Genomic DNA, 19,806 nt, shown 5'->3' with positions numbered 1-19,806 from the left:
TCCTCTCAAACATTAAAAAATGCCATCCTATCTATAATTAAAAAAAAGCCATCCCCTCAATAATAAAATGCCATCCTATTTTTAATAAAAAATGTCATCCTGCTGTTAATAAAACTGCCATGTCATTAAAAATAAAAATGCAATCTTCTCAATAATAAAAAGTCCATATTATTATTGATAAAAATACCATCCTATTGGTAATAAAAATGCCTTGCGCTTGGTAATAAAAATGCCATGACATGAGAAATAAAAATGGCATCTCTCAAATATATAAATGCGATCTATCAATAATAAAAATGCCATCTTCTCAATAATAAAAATTCCATCCTACTATTGATAACAATACCATCCTGTTGGTAATAAAAATTCCATGCCATAAGAAATAAAAAAACTCCTATTGGTAATGCACAGGAGGTCATGGGTTCCACCCCCCTACCTCATGACCTTTGTGACGCATCCGCCAGGAATCAGTGTACCACGAATGACTGGATAAGATCTGTGTGGCAGTGGCCTTGCGCGGAGATCCGTGCATGTGCAATGTACAACGATGAGGGCGTTCGCTGGCTCTTGCCTCCTGGCTGACATATGTCAGCTACCATTTCCATATTAATTTGATCACATAGTATATGTAAATTGAATGGCACTTAATAGTAACATGCAAATAAGCATAATACTGAAACGCTCATCATCGATTCGTCACATGTCTCATACAAATAAGTTTCTCTCAAGGGAGTTAAACATGTGGATGCATCCGCCTCTTGCTAGGAAGGGATGAGCGCGGGCTGCCTTGGTATGGAGTCTGAACAAGCATCAAAATCTCGAAACCCAAACATCTCCAGATTTCCCACAAAATCTGAGTCCCACCATCACCTATCGCGCATCAGCTACTACTTGATTGTTAGAAACCTGAGGATAGACACAAGAGATTAGGCACATGTAAAAAGATGCACCATAAAGAAAAAAAGATATAGAAAACCAAAGCATGTCCTTTTCAAAAGTGAAATGAATAATGAGTTATCATCTGGAATGACATGCATGTCTTGACATCAGGACTGCTGCGAAGAAAATGGTCAATTGGACATTATGATGGCACTTCAGGTCTCAAAACGATGTATTGCCCAATTTATAGTTGTGCATTTTATCAGTTAATCATTGCTGCTAGTACAAATAATGTCCATGCTAAAAAACTGTACTCCTAGATAAAGAGTCCATGCTAAAAAACTTGTTGATAGTTTTTAGCAGGATTACAAATTGCTACCACAAGACTGTACGACTGGAGGAACAGGTTCAAGTAGCTAACATTCTACAGAGATCTGCGCCAATTAAAAACAAATAATACTAGTTCCACTGCAACACTAACTAGAACTTAACCAATTACGGGCTAACTTAAATGACGATGACATTTTTTCACTGGAGGATGATGATATATAACTATATAAGGCAACACATACTAATTGTAATTGGCAAAAGGACAGAACATTATTTCGCCAGATCATAAATGTATGGACTGGGTAAGAGATATATCATCCTAAACATGTGAGTGGATGGCATACAGGTAATAATGGATCAATATAGAAGCATGAGCTAAGAGATAGTACCCAGCGACGCATTGGATGGTAACTTGGCACGCTTCATTTAGCGTGATGTCTGTCTACACGAACCAGAACATCTGCCAAAGTCTTGTTTTTCATGACACACTTCTTACCTGAAAAGGGGTTCCTTTCATCAAGGTACAAGAATTTGAACAGAATAGTAACAGGAAACAATTTGTTCGTACAGTATATCGCATTTTACATAATTATAAGCTAGCAACCAGAAGCTAAAATCGTACAAATTACCACGTAAATATTTGTCAAGAAACTCTCTGACCAAGACAATACCTAACTTGATTAGAATGTCAAATATAGAACATGCAGTGTAAATTAGAAATTCATAAACAACAGATAACTCTAATCATGTTTTAGCCTGGAAATTTGAACTTGGAACAAATCACCAAAGAAGGCTGCTGCTACTTGGCAGCGTTAACTAGGAATCAACTACTGATTCAGTTGTTTAGAACTTTACATCACTGCTATTGCCAAAGACACGTTGCATTTCTCCCATGAAAATCCCCACAATGATGAACTCCATTTGAGAAATAGTTTCAGAAAAGAAGTGGACAGCTTCATAACTGAGAATACGTTAACTACTCCCTCTGTCCCATAACGTAAGACGTTTTTTGACTCTAGTGTAATGTCAAAAAACATCTTACATTATGGGACGGAGGGAGTATTATATAGGAACAACCTAAGCTACAGTGTACCAGGACAGGGAACATAGCTCTAAAAATTGCTGTTCAAAAGCTAAATCACTCATATACTGCATACATGTTTCAAGATAATTTCTCTATGACCAAGGCAATAGCTAACATGATTGGAAAACCATCAGGTTGAAATGCTTGAAGAGACATTTGGACAAACTAGAAGCATGCCCCAAGAACACAACAAATGTGGAACACAAGGGGCCAAACACACATGAATTAGACTAAGCATATATATGGAGTCTCATCAACACAGCTCCTTTTTCAAGAAATGTGTCACTGTGAATCTGTGATCACCTGGAATCGTGCTTGATCGAAGAAATGAGGGGAGCACACAAGGTAGATAGGAGGTTGTTGCGGCCTCGCTCGGAGGATACATGTCACTAGGTATTGCAGTAATCTCAATCATCCTCTTCCTGGACATGTCGATGCTGAAATTAACTCTGTCCACGTTGAGATGCAGCAGGTTGGTGTCCAGTGGATCGACAGCAGCAACAAAAGGCATCTCCTTGGCATTACCTCCACTAGGCAAAAGATCAACCGACACCTGGTGCTGCAGCGTCCAGCGGCCGCTCTCGTCGTCGAGCGTGAAGGATCTGATATGGAACGGGTCGACCTCGGCAAAGAGCAGCCTGCCGGCGCTGACCCCCATGTGGCGATGCTTGATAAGCCGCCTCATTTCGCTCTCGGCCAGTTGGTCAGGAAGCATGCTGTGTGCCGGCAGCTCGACGGGGCAGAGTTCAGGCCGGTCGCTGAACGGATCGACGCAGATGGCGCCCCAGCTCACGTCCACCCACCAGAGCCGGCCTCCGAAGTCCAGCACCTCGTGAATCATGTACATTCGCCGGTGAGGCGGCATCGGGGAAGGAAGGACCAGCTCCTCCCAGTCCCCCGACTCCGAGGAGAACCGGCGCAGCAGGAAGCGCCGCCCGCCGTCGACCTCGGTGAGCTGAGCAGCGGCATACCTCTTGGGCGGCCCGCTGGCGCCGTAAGCCTGGGTGAGGAGCCCCATGCCGTTGGTAAAGGTCTTCTCGGCGCCGTCGAAGTCCGGGAGGCGGAGCAGCTGGCCGGTGACCGGGTTGCAGACGAAGCGCGCGAACCTCTGGTAGAGGAGCTTGAGGTCATGAGTCTGGAGGCGGGCTCTGCAGGTGTCCAGGAGGAGGAAGCCGTGGCCGCTGGCGGCGTGGACGAGGCCCTTAAACAGGCTGATGCACTTGGGTTGGGGCGGAAAGGGGTCGATGTCGGGGGCGTGTCTGGGCATGGAGACGGAGGAGACGGACGGCGGCGGGGCGAGCGAGGACGACACGCTTCCCGTGGAGCTGGACCCCTGGGAGATCCGGTACATCATCGCCCAGGGAGGGCGCGCGGCGGCGGTGGAGAGGGTGCGGCGAAGGCGGCCGGAGACGGCGGCGCGGAGAAGGGACAGCATTTTGGCGGCGGCGGATTTGGTGGGGGGAGGGAGGGGAGGATTCTCGCAACAAAAAAAAGGAGGGGAGGAGTACTTCTGTTGCGTGCAACCGGAGCGGAGAGGCCGAGAGAGAAGGCGAGGCGGCTCTGCCTGGCTGTGGCTGGTTCACGGGCACTGGTTCCCGCAGCTCTGACCTTGGTTCCTTACATGGTCTATCTCAACTGGCTAATTTGTCTATCTCAACTGACTAATTTTATGGCCCACATGTCCGTTTGACTGATCTAAACGGACGAAAATAAACAAAACGTATGTTCGTTTGGACCAGCGCGTTCGAGTTGTTCGAAGCATTGCCGGTCCATAAAGTTGGCCGGTTGGGATAGACCACGCGAGGAACCAATAGCCAATAGGCCGTCTCATGTCACTGACGGTGGAAAAGAACACGTCCAGTTTTTAGTTGAGTCGGCAGGTACGCCCAACGAGAGGTCGGCCCATTAATGTCGACATGGCCACTAATTAAACATAATTATACATAAATGGCCAGTCAACGTCGGCCAAAGTCCACTTGTGGAGCCGGCTGGTCCATGAATAGGACTGCTCCGGCCAAGTGGGGGGCGACGGTGACCGCTTGTCCGTGGGCGTTGGCTCGTGCTCTGGCTCTGGGTCGGCCTTGAGCTCGACGAGGGGCGGCGCCAGCGGCGGTGGCGACACGAACAGGGGTGCCTGGACGGAGTTCCCTGTCGCAGACAAAGCTAGGGCTTGCTCCAGCCCATCCCAACGGGCGTCCCCCTCGAGCCGACTCGCTTCCAGCGCGTGCTGCAGGGCCTCCTCGAGGGCGGCTTGGTACTCCGCCTCCGTTTTCTCTTCCTCTGGTTGTACCCGCAGGGGTTGCGGTGGAAGGTCGTGGTTGATGTGGACGCCGAGGCGGCGCTCCTCCTCATGCTCTAGTGCAAACCAGTGCTCCCAGTTGGGGAAGTCTGGCGCGTACTGACGCATGGCACGCTGCTCTAGCATGAGGAGCTCACGCCGCCGGCGAACCTCCTCAGCATACGCCCGCGCGGGCCGCTGCGCCGCCGGGATGGGGATGCGCTGCGGGTCCAGATGCCAGCCGTGTGGTAGGTTGACATCTGGATACGGCACGGGCCGGCGGTACTGCCACTGCCACAGCGCCTGGTGGACCGAGATGTACAACCGCTCCTACACCCGCGGTGGCGTGCCACATCTAGCCGACGGTGACGTAGCAGGCTGCCCGCAGGAAGAGCTCGCTCCGGCGCTGAACTTCCCCTTCTTTCCTCCCTTCCCATTGAAGAATCCCGTGGCTAGTTGGATGCTTGCTGGCTGGCTAGGGTTTCCTGGTCGCCGGCGAGGGAGCAAAGACGGTCATATGTTGGCGTGGGTTGTGGATGAGGCCGGCCTCGCCGCACGCATCCATTAAAAAGGACGGGCATGCAACCCTTCTACACACTGCCATGCGGGTCCGGTATCGGTGGTCATCATAAATATGACCACGGGTGATAGTTGGGCGATCGACATGCAGGGTCGCGGCGGACATCGAGGGGACACGCGGCGCGTCCGCGCCGACGCATTTCAGGCGCAATTTTGAGCCGGAAGGGTCCACGTGGACGTGAAGCGGACGGTTTTTGAGAATGGGTCGGTGTGTTGGACCGGCATTTTTGTTCGCGACGACCTAAACAGACGTGGATGGACGAAATGGGTTGCCTGGTTGGAGTTGCTCTTCCTTCCCACAATCCCCATCTCATCATGGTAGTTGAAGGAAAGATTCAAAACCAGGAGAAGGGCCGGGCGCATCTCCAAAGCTGACTCACAAATGCATCCGTCTGTGGACTCCTCGAACTCTTGGAGGCGGAATAGCTGGGCGGAGACGGGATTGCAGACAAAGCGTGTGAACTTGCGGTAGACGAGCTGCAAAGGGGCGACCATGAGGAGCACCTTGACGGGAAGGCCTAGGTCGGAGAGCGAGTGAGCACTGGAGCGGGATTGAGGGTGCCCAGGAGGAGGAAGCCGTCGCCGCTGGCAGTAGAGGTCGCCCTGGCTCATTTCCACACCATTGATGCCCGCAATATATCACGGGCCCGCCGATGCCTGCGTTGACGCGTCCTGTGCCGGAAAGTCCTGCCGTCGCAACTAGTCCCACTTTAGTTATTATGTATATGTATTAAGTCGTAGTGCGACTCATTTTTGGCCCTTACTCCCTCCGTTCCTAAATATTTGTCTTTTTACAGATTTCAACAAATGACTACATACGGAGCAAAATGAGTGAATCTACACTTTAAAATATGTCTATATACATCCGTATGTGGTACTCCATTTGAAATCTTAAGAAGACAAATATTTAGGAACGGAGGAAGTATATATGATGAAATGTAGGTTGATGAATCGTTCGTAGAATGTTTGTTGCTTCGTGCCATTGTGGCTGACGTGGGAGAGAGATTGAGGAGAGAGGGAGGGATCAGCGTCTGAGCGAGGGGATTGGGTGAGGGGTCACGACCTACCCCACGACGCGCACGCGGTGCATGAGGAGGGGGCGCTCGCGCACCCCAAAACGGCTAGCACGCGAGGCGAGCCCACATGTCATTGGCCATTTGAAATTACTGCCAGGTTAAAACCAACCGTGAGGATCCAACGTATCAGATCACACAGAAGACCGTTTTGACTACCATCTGACGGCTGAGAAGGCGGGAGATCGAGGGAGCCTCTTGGAGCCAAGTTGACTAGCAATCTTATAGGTTGGAATGTATTAAGTCGCAGTGCGACTCATTTTCCGTGCCTATATATGAATGAAATGTAGGTTGATGAATCGTTCGTAGTTCTAGTTTAGTGGATCATTTTTAGTTATATTTGAATGAATCTGCATGTTGTGCTTGGTTGGGGAATTGAAGAAGAAATAGTTAGCCAATGACATCTGGGCGCCACATGCAAGGAAATTTTGGAGGTTGTATTACATCCATTTTAGTTTGCGCGTAGACCTTGGAGCCTCCATTATTTTAAGGGAAATCTGATTGCATAAGTGAATCTTAAAATGGTGACACATGGCAATTTCCATGACGCACAATATTCGCTCTCATGCCCTCTCCCATGAAACAACTCAATCGTTTGGTTCCATACATCTTCCCGAGAGAATGACCCCTCTATAGCATGACACCCTCATATGATGTAGCATGAAGATTACTGGAAGTATGTATGACAACTACTCTGTATAGCATGGAATTCTTAAACATGTGGACAATGATACGTCTTCAACGTATCTATAATTTTTGATTGCTCCATGCTATTATATTATCTATTTTGGATGTTAATGAGCTTACTTTTACACTTTTATACTATTTTTGGGACTAACCTATTAATCGGAGGCCCAGCCCAAATTGCTGTTTTTTGCCTATTTTAGAGTTTCGCCGAAAAGGAATATCAAACGGAGTCCAAACGGAATGAAACCTTCGGGAGCGTGATTTTTGGAACAAACATGATCCAGGGGAGTTGGAGTGGACGTTAAGAAATAATCGAGGAGGCCACGAGGCAGGGGCATGCCTATCCTCCTGGGCACGCTCTCCACCCTCATGGGCCCCTCATTGCTCCACCGACCTACTTCTTCCTCCTATATATATTCATATACCCCGCAAACATCCAGGAGCACCACGAAACCCTATTTCCACCGCCGCAACCTTCTGTACCCAAGAGATCCCATCTTGGGGCCTTTTCTGGAGCTCCGCCGGAGGGGGCATTGATCACGGAGGGCCTCTACATCAACTCCATGGCCCCTCCGATGATGTGTGAGTAGTTTATTTCAGACCTTCGGGTCCATAGCTAGTAGCTAGATGGGTTCTTCTCTCTCTTTGGATCTCAATACAAAGTTCTCCTTGATTCTCTTGGAGATCTATTCGATGTAACTCTTCTTTTTGTGGTGTGTTTGTTGAGATCCGGTGAATTGCGGGTTTATGATCAAGTTTGTCTATGAACAATATTTGAATCTTCTCTGAATTCTTTTATGTATGATTGGTTTATGTTTGCAAGTCTTTTCGAATTATCAGTTTGGTTTGGCCTACTAGATTGATCTTTCTTGCAATGGGAGAAGTGCTTAGATTTGGGTTCAATCTTGTGGTGCTCGATCCCAGTGATAGAAAGGGAAATGACACGTATTGTATTGTTGCCATCGAGGATAAAAAGATGGAGTTTATATCATATTGCATGAGTTTATCCCTCTACATCATGTCATCTTGCTTAAGTCGTTACTCTGTTCTTATGAACTTAATACTCTAGATGCATGCTGGATAGCGGTCGATGTGTGGAGTAATAGTAGTAGATGCAGGCAGGAGTCGGTCTACTTGTCACGGACATGATGCCTCTATACATGATCATACCTAGATATTCTCATAATTATTCGCTTTTATATCAATTGCTCGACAGTAATTTGTTCACCCACCGTTGAAAGTGCAACTATCCCTAGGTGGTTTTGGTAATTCATAACAACATATAGCTCATTGAGCTAATGCTATTCCAAGATGATTATTTCAGGAAAGCTCAATGATTGGCATGGCATGGATGTTGAAAGTGGATCCCTCAAAATGCTAAGGACAAAGGATTGGCTCAAGCTCAAAGGCTCAAGACTCTTCATTTTATATTTTAGTGATCCAAGATCACATTGAGTCTTTAGGAAAAGCCAATACTATCAAGGAGGGATGAGGTGTTGCTTAATGAGCCTCTTGCTTCATGTGCTTAGTGATATGCTCCAATACCCTCAACTACTTTCCCGTATCCACATTTGACCTAAACCCAAAGCCAAACTCGGCCCTACCGATTCTTTCAACCCGGCGCCACCGAGTTTCACTTGTCATAGCCATTGCCAAACCCTAGCAAATCGGTTCTACCGATAGGGATCTCGGTCTCACCGAGATGGGATTGCAAACTCTCTGATTCCTTTTCGTAACTTTTCGGTCTCAATGAAAGAGCGGATCGGTCCCACCGAGATTGCAATGTAAACTCACTGTTTCCTTTTTGTAACATTTCGGTCTCATCGAAAGAGCAAATCGGTCCCACCGAGTTTACCTGACCAACTCTCTGGTTAGCTTATTACCAAAATTGGTCTCACCGAGTTTGTGTAATCGGTCTCACCGAGATTACGTTATGCCCAAACCCTAACCATATCGGTCCTACCGAGTTGCATGTCGGTCCCACCGAAAATCTCTAACGGTCACTAGGTTTACTATTTCGGTCCGACCGAGTTTGTTGATTCGGTCCCACCGAGATTGGTAAACTGTGTGTAACGGTTAGATTTTGTGTGGAGGCTATATATACCCCTCCACCTCCTCTTCACTCGTGGAGAGAGCCATCAGAACACATCTACACTTCCAACTCATATGTTCTAAGAGAGAACCACCTACTCATGTGTTGAGACCAAGATATTCCATTCCTACCATATGAATCTTGATCTCTAGCCTTCCCAAGTTTCTTTCCACTCAAATCTTCTTTCCACCAAATCCAAATCCTGTGAGAGAGAGTTGAGTGTTGGGGAGACTATCATTTGAAGCACAAGAGCAAGGAGTTCATCATCTACACACCATTTGTTACTTCTTGGAGAGTGGTGTCTCCTAGATTGGCTAGGTGTCACTTGGGAGCCTCCGACAAGATTGTGGAGTTGAACCAAGGAGTTTGTAAGGGCAAGGAGATCGCCTACTTCGTGAAGATCTACCGCTAGTGAGGCAAGTCCTTCGTGGGCGATGGCCATGGTGGGATAGACAAGGTTGCTTCTTCGTGGACCCTTCGTGGGTGGAGCCCTCCGTGGACTCGCGCAACCGTTACCCTTTGTGGGTTGAAGTCTCCATCAACGTGGATGTAGGATAGCACCACCTATCCGAACCACGGGAAAAACATCCGTGTCTCCAATTGCGTTTGAATTCTCCAAACCCTTCCCTTTACATTCTTGCAAGTTGCATGCTTTACTTTCCGCTGCCAATATACTCTTTGCATGCTTGCTTGAATTGTGTGATGATTGCTTGACTTGTCCTAATATAGCTAAAATCTGCCAAGAACTAAAATTGGGAAAAGGTTAAGTTTTTATTTGGTCAAGTAGTCTAATCACCCCCTCTAGACATACTTCTGATCCTACAAGTGGTATCAGAGCTTTGGTCTCCATTTGCTTTGATTTCCATAGCTTTTGGTGGTCATAGCCTTGGTTTCACAACCTAGGAGAGTATGGCGTCTAGCGAGGGAAATTATCACCGTAGAGGTCCTTACTTTGATGGTACTAATTTTGCTAGTTGGAAGCATAAAATGAAAATGCATATTCTTGGACATAACCCCGCCGTTTGGGCTATTGTGTGTGTTGGTTTGCAAGGTGACTTCTTTGATGGGAGAAAACCAAACCGTGAAGCTACCACGGATGAATTGAAGATGTTGCAATACAATGCTCAAGCTTGTGATATTCTCTTCAACGGATTGTGCCCCGAAGAATTCAACAAAATCAGCCGTCTTGAGAATGCAAAGGAAATTTGGGACACTTTGATTGATATGCACGAAGGTACCGACTTCGTCAAGGAATCCAAATTGGATGTGCTTCAAAGTCAACTTGACAAGTTCAAAATGAAGGATGGTGAAGGTGTCGCTGAAATGTACTCTAGGCTTGCTCTCATCACAAATGAGATTGCCGGCTTAGGAAGTGAAGAGATGACCAATAGATTCATCATCAAGAAGATTCTAAGAGCCTTGGATGGAAAATATGATACCGTGTGCACATTGATCCAAATGATGCCCAATTACAAAGATCTCAAGCCAACGGAGGTAATTGGAAGAATTGTTGCTCATGAGATGTCACTTAAGGATAAAGTGGAACTTCACAACAAATCAAGTGGTGCCTACAAAGCCTCATGTGAAGCCCCTACATCATCAAGTGAGAAACAAAACTTCAATGAAGAATTGAGCTTAATGGTGAAAAACTTCAACAAGTTCTACAAGAGTAGAAGCAAAGATAGAAGCTCCAAGTCAAGGTCCTACAATGACAAAAGATCTTCTAGTCGAGAGTGAAACTACTACAATTGTGGAAGACCCGGACACTATTCCAATGAGTGTACGGTTCCCTACAAGAGAAGAGAAGACTCTCCAAAAAGAAGAAGCAAAAGAGAAGAATCACCACCAAGAGAGAGAAGGAGTAGAGATGATCGTTATGAACGAAGATACTCATGGAGGAGCAAGGATTCAGAAAGGAAGGAAAAATCATCAAGGAGCTACACAAAACAAAGACATCAAGCTCATGTTGGTGAATGGGTATCCGGCTCCGACTCCGACGACCACTCCGAGAGAAGTTATCACTCCGATTCCGAATATACTCAAGATGAAGGTGTTGCCGGTCTAGCACTTGTGTCAACCAACTCCTACGACATATTTGACTCACCAAATGAAGGAATTGGAAGATGCTTCATGGCCAAAGGTCCTAAGGTAACACACCCCGAGTATGTTGATTTTAATAGTGATGAAGATGACTTGTTAGGTGATGATGATTTACTTGTTGACAACTCTAGTGATGAATACTATGATGAAACGCCAATTAATCATGCTAATCAAGATAAAATGAATGACAATGATAAGGAGAAGATTGAGGCTCTAACTAAAGAACTAAACACTCTTAAGTTAGCTCATGAAACTATCTTCGAAGATCATCGAGAACTTTTAAGAGCTCATGAGAAGTTACGCTTTGAAAAGCTCAATCTTGAGCAAGAGCATGAGTTTTTAAAGGAAATCAATGATGATCTCTGCAAGAAAAGTTCTTCTTACATTGCCAAGCGTTTACTCTTATCCACTTACATGCCTCAAGTCAAGTCTAGTAACAAGAACAAGAAAGATTCTTCCTCTAGTAGTAACAATGATCATGCTAAATCCAATAGTGTTGCTTCTAGTAGTTCTCTTGATTCCACTAATGATTCTCTTAGACAAGTTACACTTGAGCAAGAAAATAGCTTATTGAAGGGAATTATAGAGAAAGGAGTGTACAAAAGCCTTGCCGGGAGTAAGCAATTAGAGGAAATTGTGCGCAAGCAAGGAATGCACCGGAAGAATCAAGGTGTTGGTTTTGAACGAAAGTTCAATGCCAATGGAGTTGAGTGGGAAGAAGATCAATACCCCAAGACAAAGTTTGTTCCTCAACAAGAGAAGTATCCTACTTCCTTCAAGGGGACACAAGCTCAAGATGATCTTCCACCACAAGACTACAAGCAAAAACGCAAGGACAAGCTTCAAGAGGAAATTGATGCATTTGAAGAAGCTCCTAAGACCTTAGTCAAGTGGATTCCCAAGACCACTTCAAGTTCCACTTCATCAAGTACGACTACAACTCCAAGGATTCCCATCAAGATGGTGTGGATCCAAAAGAAGAAGAACTAGAGAGTTCTTGAGGGTGACTCCGCCAACATACTTCACTCTTATCATTTTGGCAAGAACAAGTGCAATCAACTTCCACATCTTGCACTAGTTCAAGGAGCCACAAACCCTCTTGTTGGTAAGACAAGGGACAAGGTAACCTAAAAGTTTTCATGGACATCATCTTGTGTGTGCATCACTCTATGTCTATGGATATCCTTGTTTGTTCCTTGTGGGACTAACCCATGTAGGTATTGAAAGTGCAATTCACTCAAATGGATAGCTCCAAGTGATCTACATCAACATTGAGCATCCACATCTTCAACATCTACATGAAGTCATCATCGACAAAACCCAAGGTTAGTTCATCCCTCTTAGGGGGGATATCACATCTAGGGGGAGCTTTACTCTAAGACTTGAGCTAAAGCAACTCTAAAGATGTGAACACAACAATGCTTTATGTAAAAGTGGTAACCCCACGTGAGCTTAAACGATGAGTATGACCTATGATCAAGTGTTCACACTTGACTCCTAAGTCAATATACTCATATGTAGATGACCTAGTCATCGCCAATTGCTTGATAGATGCTAGAATTGGTTGTGCATGCTTTGTCACATATTTAAATTGCCATTTTATTGTGTGAGCATGTTGGTTGCATATTTTACTCATTCGAGGACATCCACTTGTTGTTTTGATTGTTTGGTTTTATTTCCTTTTTGCCAAGTGGATGGACAAGAATGCCTAAGAACCTCCTCTATCTATCTATGCATTTCTCGTCTCAAACTCTATTCATGCTACATCACAAAATTTGATCAAGTCAGATTTGAACCACTCTGTGTGAGGAGCACTCGGAGTCCCCGATTCGTCATAGACTTAAACTTCCAAAACCTCTTTGTGATTCTCGGTCTGACCGATATCCTTCTTTTGGTCCTACCGAGATCATTAAGTTGATCTGAATTTTCGATCTCGGTGCAACCGATTTGAGCCATTCGGTCACACCGAGTTGCAATAACTGCATACAGTTTTGCATCTCGGTGCCACCGAGTTGTTCCACTCGGTCACACCGACAGGGTCGGGCTATATATAGTCACGGGAAATTTTTTGGAAATTTCTCCGAACCCCTTCGCCCGCGCGATAGCTCGCTCTGCCAACGTGGTCTCCGGATCGTCTCCTCGCCGCCTGCCGCCTCGCTGGTCTCCATCACCGTCAACGGAATTCAACCCCGCCGTTGCCACCGTAGCGAGTCCCCGCCGAACTAGGGTATGGACTCGATCTTTGTGCTATCCCCAATCTGATTCCTAGCGCATTGTGATCATATTGATTCTAGCCACGTTTGAAACACTCCTATCCAGTCAATGCGTTCGTAGAATAGGTTTGATTCGAAAAATTTAGGGTTAGGTTTCTGCCGAAACCATCTCGGACCCACCGAGTTGAAAAACTCGGTCCCACTGATTTGGCTCATGCCATTGCACAAGTGAGACTCGGTCTGACCGAGAATTACTTATCGGTGTGACCGATTTTGGAACTTTGTGAAACCCTAGCAGTCTCGGTGCCGCCGAACTGTGACTCGGTCTGACCGAGTTCACTAGTTTAGGTTCCAAAACTGCTTCGGTATCACCGAGTTTAAAAATCGGTAGATCCGAGATGATTTCAGTGGGAAACTAAAACTAAGATTTTGAGTCATTCTTTTGCAAAAATCTCTGCATTTTGTGATGCTCATCCACTCTACCTCATCTATAAACTGTTCACAGGGTCAGCAGTCAGCTTGTTCATCATGTCAGACCAGAGTGACAGCCAGAATGTGTCAGAACAACAAGTGCACATGAGTGAGGGCACTAGTCCCTCCAGCTCTTCAGATGAAGGCAGCAGGAGCACCCCTAGCAACCTGCCAAAAGCTGCCACCAGACAAAGGAAGAAGAGAACCTCAGACTCAGAGGATGAGGACTATGTGGCAGAAGAGGAAGCAACTTCAAAGACAGTAGTGCTCAAGAAGGAACATGGCTCAGCTCAAGGCACAAAGCCAGGATTGAGAAAGGACTGGCCACCCTCACTCAGAATCAGCAGAGCTTAGAGAGGATCATAGAACAAAAGTTCTATGACATGGATGTCAAAGTGACAGAAATTCAGTCTGCAGTGGAACAATTACAGGATGATATGCAGGAGAGGAAGGGCAAGACTACAACTGATGCATTTGCCAGAGTGCCAAGAGCTCAGAGATCATCTGCAGTGCCAGTTGCTGACACCAGAGCCACCACCTCAGCACCAGCTACAGCTTCAGTTCCACCAGCTCCAGCATCCACTTCAGCTTCAACTCCAACCACATCTACAGAAGGCTTCGTCCTTGGAGTGATCCAGACTCCACAACCACCAGAAGATCAAGCCTGAGAGTCGATCTAGCACTATGCATTTTCTAGGAACTTTTTGGTAACTTGTTGCCAAAGGGGGAGAAAAATGTATAGATCATAGGCTTCGAGAGAGAGAGTGTTGCTTTTTCTCTCTTGCTTTCTTTGGTGTTTTTTTGAACTTTGTTTGCTTTTGGTTGAGGCACTATGATATGCTTGTGAGACATTGATGATCATGTGTTTGATCATAAGCTACACTTATGCATGCTTGATATTATCCTATCTATCTTATATGATCATTCACTTTCTTCGTGATGAGTGCATGTATTTCATTCTTATCATTTTGAGCGCTCCACCAAGATATATGTGACATGGAAGAGTACCCCATGACTCTAACTCTTTGTGCATTTGCAGTCCAAAGCAAATTTTAAATATGCACAAATTTAGGGGGAGCTCTTACTTATCACATACTTCTCAAAGCGACGATATATTTCATTCTTATTATCATTTGTCGAAGCTTTGATCTATATGTTGTCACCAATTACCAAAAAGGGGGAGATTGAAAGTGCAACTATCCCTAGGTGGTTTTGGTAATTCATAACAACATATAGCTCATTGAGCTAATGCTATTCCAAGATGATTATTTCAGGAAAGCTCAATGATTGGCATGGCATGGATGTTGAAAGTGGATCCCTCAAAATGCTAAGGACAAAGGATTGGCTCAAGCTCAAAGGCTCAAGACTCTTCATTTTATATTTTAGTGATCCAAGATCACATTGAGTCTTTAGGAAAAGCCAATACTATCAAGGAGGGATGAGGTGTTGCTTAATGAGCCTCTTGCTTCATGTGCTTAGTGATATGCTCCAATACCCTCAACTACTTTCCCATATCCACATTTGACCTAAACCCAAAGCCAAACTCGGCCGTACCGATTCTTTCAACCCGGCGCCACCGAGTTTCACTTGTCATAGCCATTGCCAAACCCTAGCAAATCTGTTCTACCGATAGGGATCCCAGTCTCACCGAGATGGGATTGCAAACTCTTTTTTTCCTTTTCGTAACTTTTCGGTCTCACCGAAAGAGCGGATCGGTCCCACCGAGATTGCAATGTAAACTCACTGTTTCCTTTTTGTAACATTTCGGTCTCACCGAAAGAGCAAATCGGTCCCACCGAGTTTACCTGACCAACTCTCTGGTTAGCTTATTACCAAAATTGGTCTCACCGAGTTTGTGTAATCGGTCTCACCGAGATTACGTTATGCCCAAACCCTAACCATATCGGTCCTACCGAGTTGCATGTCGGTCCCACCGAAAATCTCTAACGGTCACTAGGTTTACTATTTTGGTCCGACCGAGTTTGTTGATTCAGTCCCACCGAGATTGGTAAACTGTGTGTAATGGTTAGATTTTGTGTGGAGGCTATATATACCCCTCCACCTCCTCTTCACTCATGGAGAGAGCCATCAGAACACATCTACACTTCCAACTCATATGTTCTGAGAGAGAACCACCTACTCATGTGTTGAGACCAAGGTATTCCATTCCTACCATATGAATCTTGATCTCTAGCCTTCCCCAAGTTGCTTTCCACTCAAATCTTCTTTCCACCAAATCCAAATCCTGTGAGAGAGAGTTGAATGTTGGGGAGACTATCATTTGAAGCACAAGAGCAAGGAGTTCATCATCTACACACCATTTGTTACTTCTTGGAGAGTGGTGTCTCTTAGATTGGCTAGGTGTCACTTGGGAGCCTCCGACAAGATTGTGGAGTTGAACCAAGGAGTTTGTAAGGGCAAGGAGATCGCCTACTTCGTGAATATCTACCGCTAGTGAGGCAAGTCCTTCGTGGGCGATGGCCATGGTGGGATAGACAAGGTTGCTTCTTCGTGGACCCTTCATGGGTGGAGCCCTCCGTGGACTCGCGCAACCGTTACCCTTTATGGGTTGAAGTCTCCATCAACGTGGATGTAGGATAGCACCACCTATCCGAACCACGGGAAAAACATCCGTGTCTCCAATTGCGTTTGAATTCTCCAAACCCTTCCCTTTACATTCTTGCAAGTTGCATGCTTTACTTTCCGCTGCCAATATACTCTTTGCATGCTTGCTTGAATTGTGTGATGATTGCTTGACTTGTCCTAATATAGCTAAAATCTGCCAAGAACTAAAATTGGGAAAAGGTTAAGTTTTTATTTGGTCAAGTAGTCTAATCACCCCCCTCTAGACATACTTCCAATCCTACAACCGTAATACTTATGCTATCTTGAGAGAAGCCACTAGTGAAACCTATGGCCCCCGGGTCTCCATCATATAAGTTTCCCATCTATTTTATTTTGCAATCTTTACTTTCAATCTATATCATAAAAATACCAAAAATATTTATCTTATTATTATCATCTCTATCAGACCTCACTCTTGCAAGTGGCCGTGAAGGGCTTGACAACCCCTTTATCGCGTTGGTTGCGAGGTTCTTATTTGTTTGTGTAGGTACGAGGTGACTCGCGCGTGGTCTCCTACTGGATTGATACCTTGGTTCTCAAAAACTGAGGGAAATACTTACGCTGCTTTACTGCACCACCCTTTCCTCTTCAAGGGAAAACCAACGCAGTGCTCAAGAGGTAGCAAGAAGGATTTCTGGCACCGTTGCCAGGGAGATCTACGCCAAGCAAGACATACCAAGTACCCATCACAACTCTTATCCTTCGCATTACATTATTTTCCATTTGCCTCTCATTTTCCTCTCTCCCACTTCACCCTTGCCGTTTTATTCGCCCTCTTTTCCTTTCGCCCTCTCTTTCCGTTCGCCTCTTTTCTGCTTGCTTCGTCGTTATGGCTAGTCCTTTATCCGCTCCTTTGTCTCCCGAGAATGGAGTTCTTAATTTTAAACAAAGGGAGGGATAAAATCTAAAAGATGCCTGGTACAGAATTTGCAATGCGCAAAATAGATCTACTAGGAAGCAATCTACTTCCGTTCTTCTTCGCAATTTTTATGTAGGCATCACTCCTTGGAATAGATGTATTCTTGATACCATTACCAGAGGAAATTTCTTGGGTAGAGCCATACTTTTGATTCTTATAATGCTATGATAGATTTGTTTGGCCCACCACCTCTTTTGGTTAATGGAACTATTTTACCTTTGGAACATGTGATGCAACGGCTTGAAATTATTGAAAATAAAGTTGCCAACGTAGAGTTAATTGAAAATTTGGATAGAAAGATCCATAACCAAATTACCCAATACGGATCTAAGGTAGGAGTTGCTCTTATTTTCTTTAAAGAAAACGGACCTATGGTTAATGAAAAGATAGATCAAGATTCCACTAGAATTGATAAAATTGAGGATATTATTACCAACCTTGGGTCTGCCTTTTCTTCCGTGAAAAACACTCCTCCTAATGCTAAGATTTCCAAATTGATGTATGTTCCTAAAAATAAGGGTGAAACTTCTAGTAAGGAAAATGCGGACCTCAAATCCATAAGTGTTCACCCCAATTTTCTCACTATCCTTAAGGAACCTTTTGCTAGAAATGTTTTTCTTGATTTTGTGCCTAGGAGTTTGATAATTAATAAAAAGAAAGAAACTCCTAAAAGCTATAGATGTCTTATTGAATAATTGCCTACCAAAGATGGCAATACCTAGATCTATCTTCGCTTTTATGCCTAGCTAGGGGCGTTAAACGATAGCGCTTGTTGGGAGGCAACCCAATTTTATTTTTATTACTTGCTTTTTGTTCCTGGTTAGTAATAAATAATTTATCTATCCTCTGTTCTGCTCGTGTTTTTTGTGTTTAATTAGTGTTTGTTCCAAGTAGAACCGTTGGGAAGACTTGGGGAAAGTATTTTTGATCTTGCTGTAAAAAACAGAAACTTGAGCGCTCACTAGAATTGTTGCCATTTTCTATTGGAGAGTGATATTTAGTTAATTCTTTTTGAAGATGATTAATAGATAAATTCCTCACGTTCATAAATTTATTTTAGAATTTTTGGGGTTCCAGAAGTATTCGAAACCTACAGATTAGTACAGACTGTTCTGTTTTTGACAGATTCTGTTTTTCGTGTGTTGTTTGCTTATTTTGATGAATCTATGGCTAGTAATAGAGTTTATAAACCTTAGAAAAGTTGGAGTACAGTAGGTTTAAAACCAATATAAATAAATAATGAGTTCATTACAGTACCTTGAAATGGTGGTTTGTTTTCTTTTATTAACGGAGCTCACGAAGATTTTCTTTTAGGTTTTGTGTTGTGAAGTTTTCAAGTTTTGGGTAAGGATTTGATGGATTATGGAACAAGGAGTGGCAAGAGCCTAAGCTTGGGGATTTCCAAGGCACCCCAAAGTAAAATACAAGGACACCAAAAAGCCTAAGGGGATGCCCCGAAAGGCATCCCCTCTTTCGTCTTCGTTCATCGGTAACTTTACTTGGAGCTATATTTTTATTCGCCACATGATATGTGTTTTGCTTGGAGCATCTTGTATGATTTGAGTATTTGATTTTTAGTTTACCACAATCATCCTTGCTGTACACACCTTTTGAGAGAGACACATATGAATTGGAATTTATTAGAATACTCTATGTGCTTCACTTATATCTTTTGAGCTATATAGTTTTTGCTCTAGTACTTCACTTATATCCTTTAGAGCACGGTGGTGGTTTTATTTTATAGAAATAATTGATCTCTCATGCTTCACTTATATTATTTTGAGAGTCCTTTAGAACAACATGACAATTTGCTTTTAGGCATAATAAAAACTTTCATATAAGTGCATTGAATACTAAGAGAAGTTTGATACTTGATGATTGTTTTGAGATATGGAGATAGTGATATCAAAGTTGTGCTAGTTGAGTAGTTGTGAATTTTAGAAATAATTGTGTTGAAGTTTGCAAGTCCTGTAGCATGCACATATGGTAAACGTTGTGTAACAAATTTGAAACATGAGGTGTTATTTGATTGTCTTCCTTATGAGTGGCGGTCGGGGACGAGCGATGGTCTTTTCCTACCAATCTATCCCCCTAGGAGCATGCACGTAATACTTGGTTTTTGATGACTTGTAGATTTTTGCAATAAGTATATGAGTTCTTTATGACTAATGTTGATTCCATGGATTATACGCACTCTCACCTTTCCATCATTGCTAGCCTCTTCGGTACCGTGCATTGCCCTTTCTCACCTTGAGAGTTGGTGTAAACTTCGCCGGTGCATCCAAACCCCGTGATACGATACTCTCTATCACACATAAACCTCCTTATATCTTCCTCAAAACAGCCACCATACCTACCTATTATGGTATTTCCATAGCCATTCCGAGATATATTGCCATGCAACTTTCCACCGTTCCATTTATTATGACACACATCATCATTGTCATATTACTTTGCATGATCATGTAGTTGACAT

The 19,806-nt window shown here is 44.4% G+C and overlaps 1 protein-coding gene across 1 annotated transcript; it reads right to left on the bottom strand.

The window, feature by feature from the left end:
• Nucleotides 1-561: 561 nt before the first annotated feature.
• LOC119283419 lies at nt 562-3,930 on the bottom strand. The gene is made up of 3 exons (XM_037562977.1): nt 2,597-3,930; nt 1,599-1,705; nt 562-906 (listed from the first exon to the last, which is right to left on the bottom strand). Exons 1-2 carry the CDS (start codon nt 3,726-3,728, stop codon nt 1,632-1,634), a joined length of 1,206 nt encoding a protein of 401 aa, XP_037418874.1. The 5' UTR covers nt 3,729-3,930; the 3' UTR covers nt 562-906; nt 1,599-1,631.
• Between the last annotated feature and the right edge of the window lie 15,876 nt (nt 3,931-19,806).

The sequence above is a fragment of the Triticum dicoccoides genome, chromosome 1A (assembly GCF_002162155.2).
Source record: "Triticum dicoccoides isolate Atlit2015 ecotype Zavitan chromosome 1A, WEW_v2.0, whole genome shotgun sequence".
Taxonomy (NCBI): domain Eukaryota; kingdom Viridiplantae; phylum Streptophyta; class Magnoliopsida; order Poales; family Poaceae; genus Triticum; species Triticum dicoccoides.
This window is presented reverse-complemented; position numbering and strand designations above follow the sequence as displayed.

Excerpts from the sequence above, each read along its gene's own strand:
- LOC119283419 (XM_037562977.1), bottom strand. The coding sequence starts at position 3,728 with ATGCTGTCCCTTCTCCGCGCCGCCGTCTCCGGCCGCCTTCGCCGCACC. Across the intron at positions 1,706-2,596 it reads TCGATCAAGCACGATTCCAG|GTAAGAAGTGTGTCATGAAA; the intron begins GTGATCACAGAT and ends ACCCCTTTTCAG.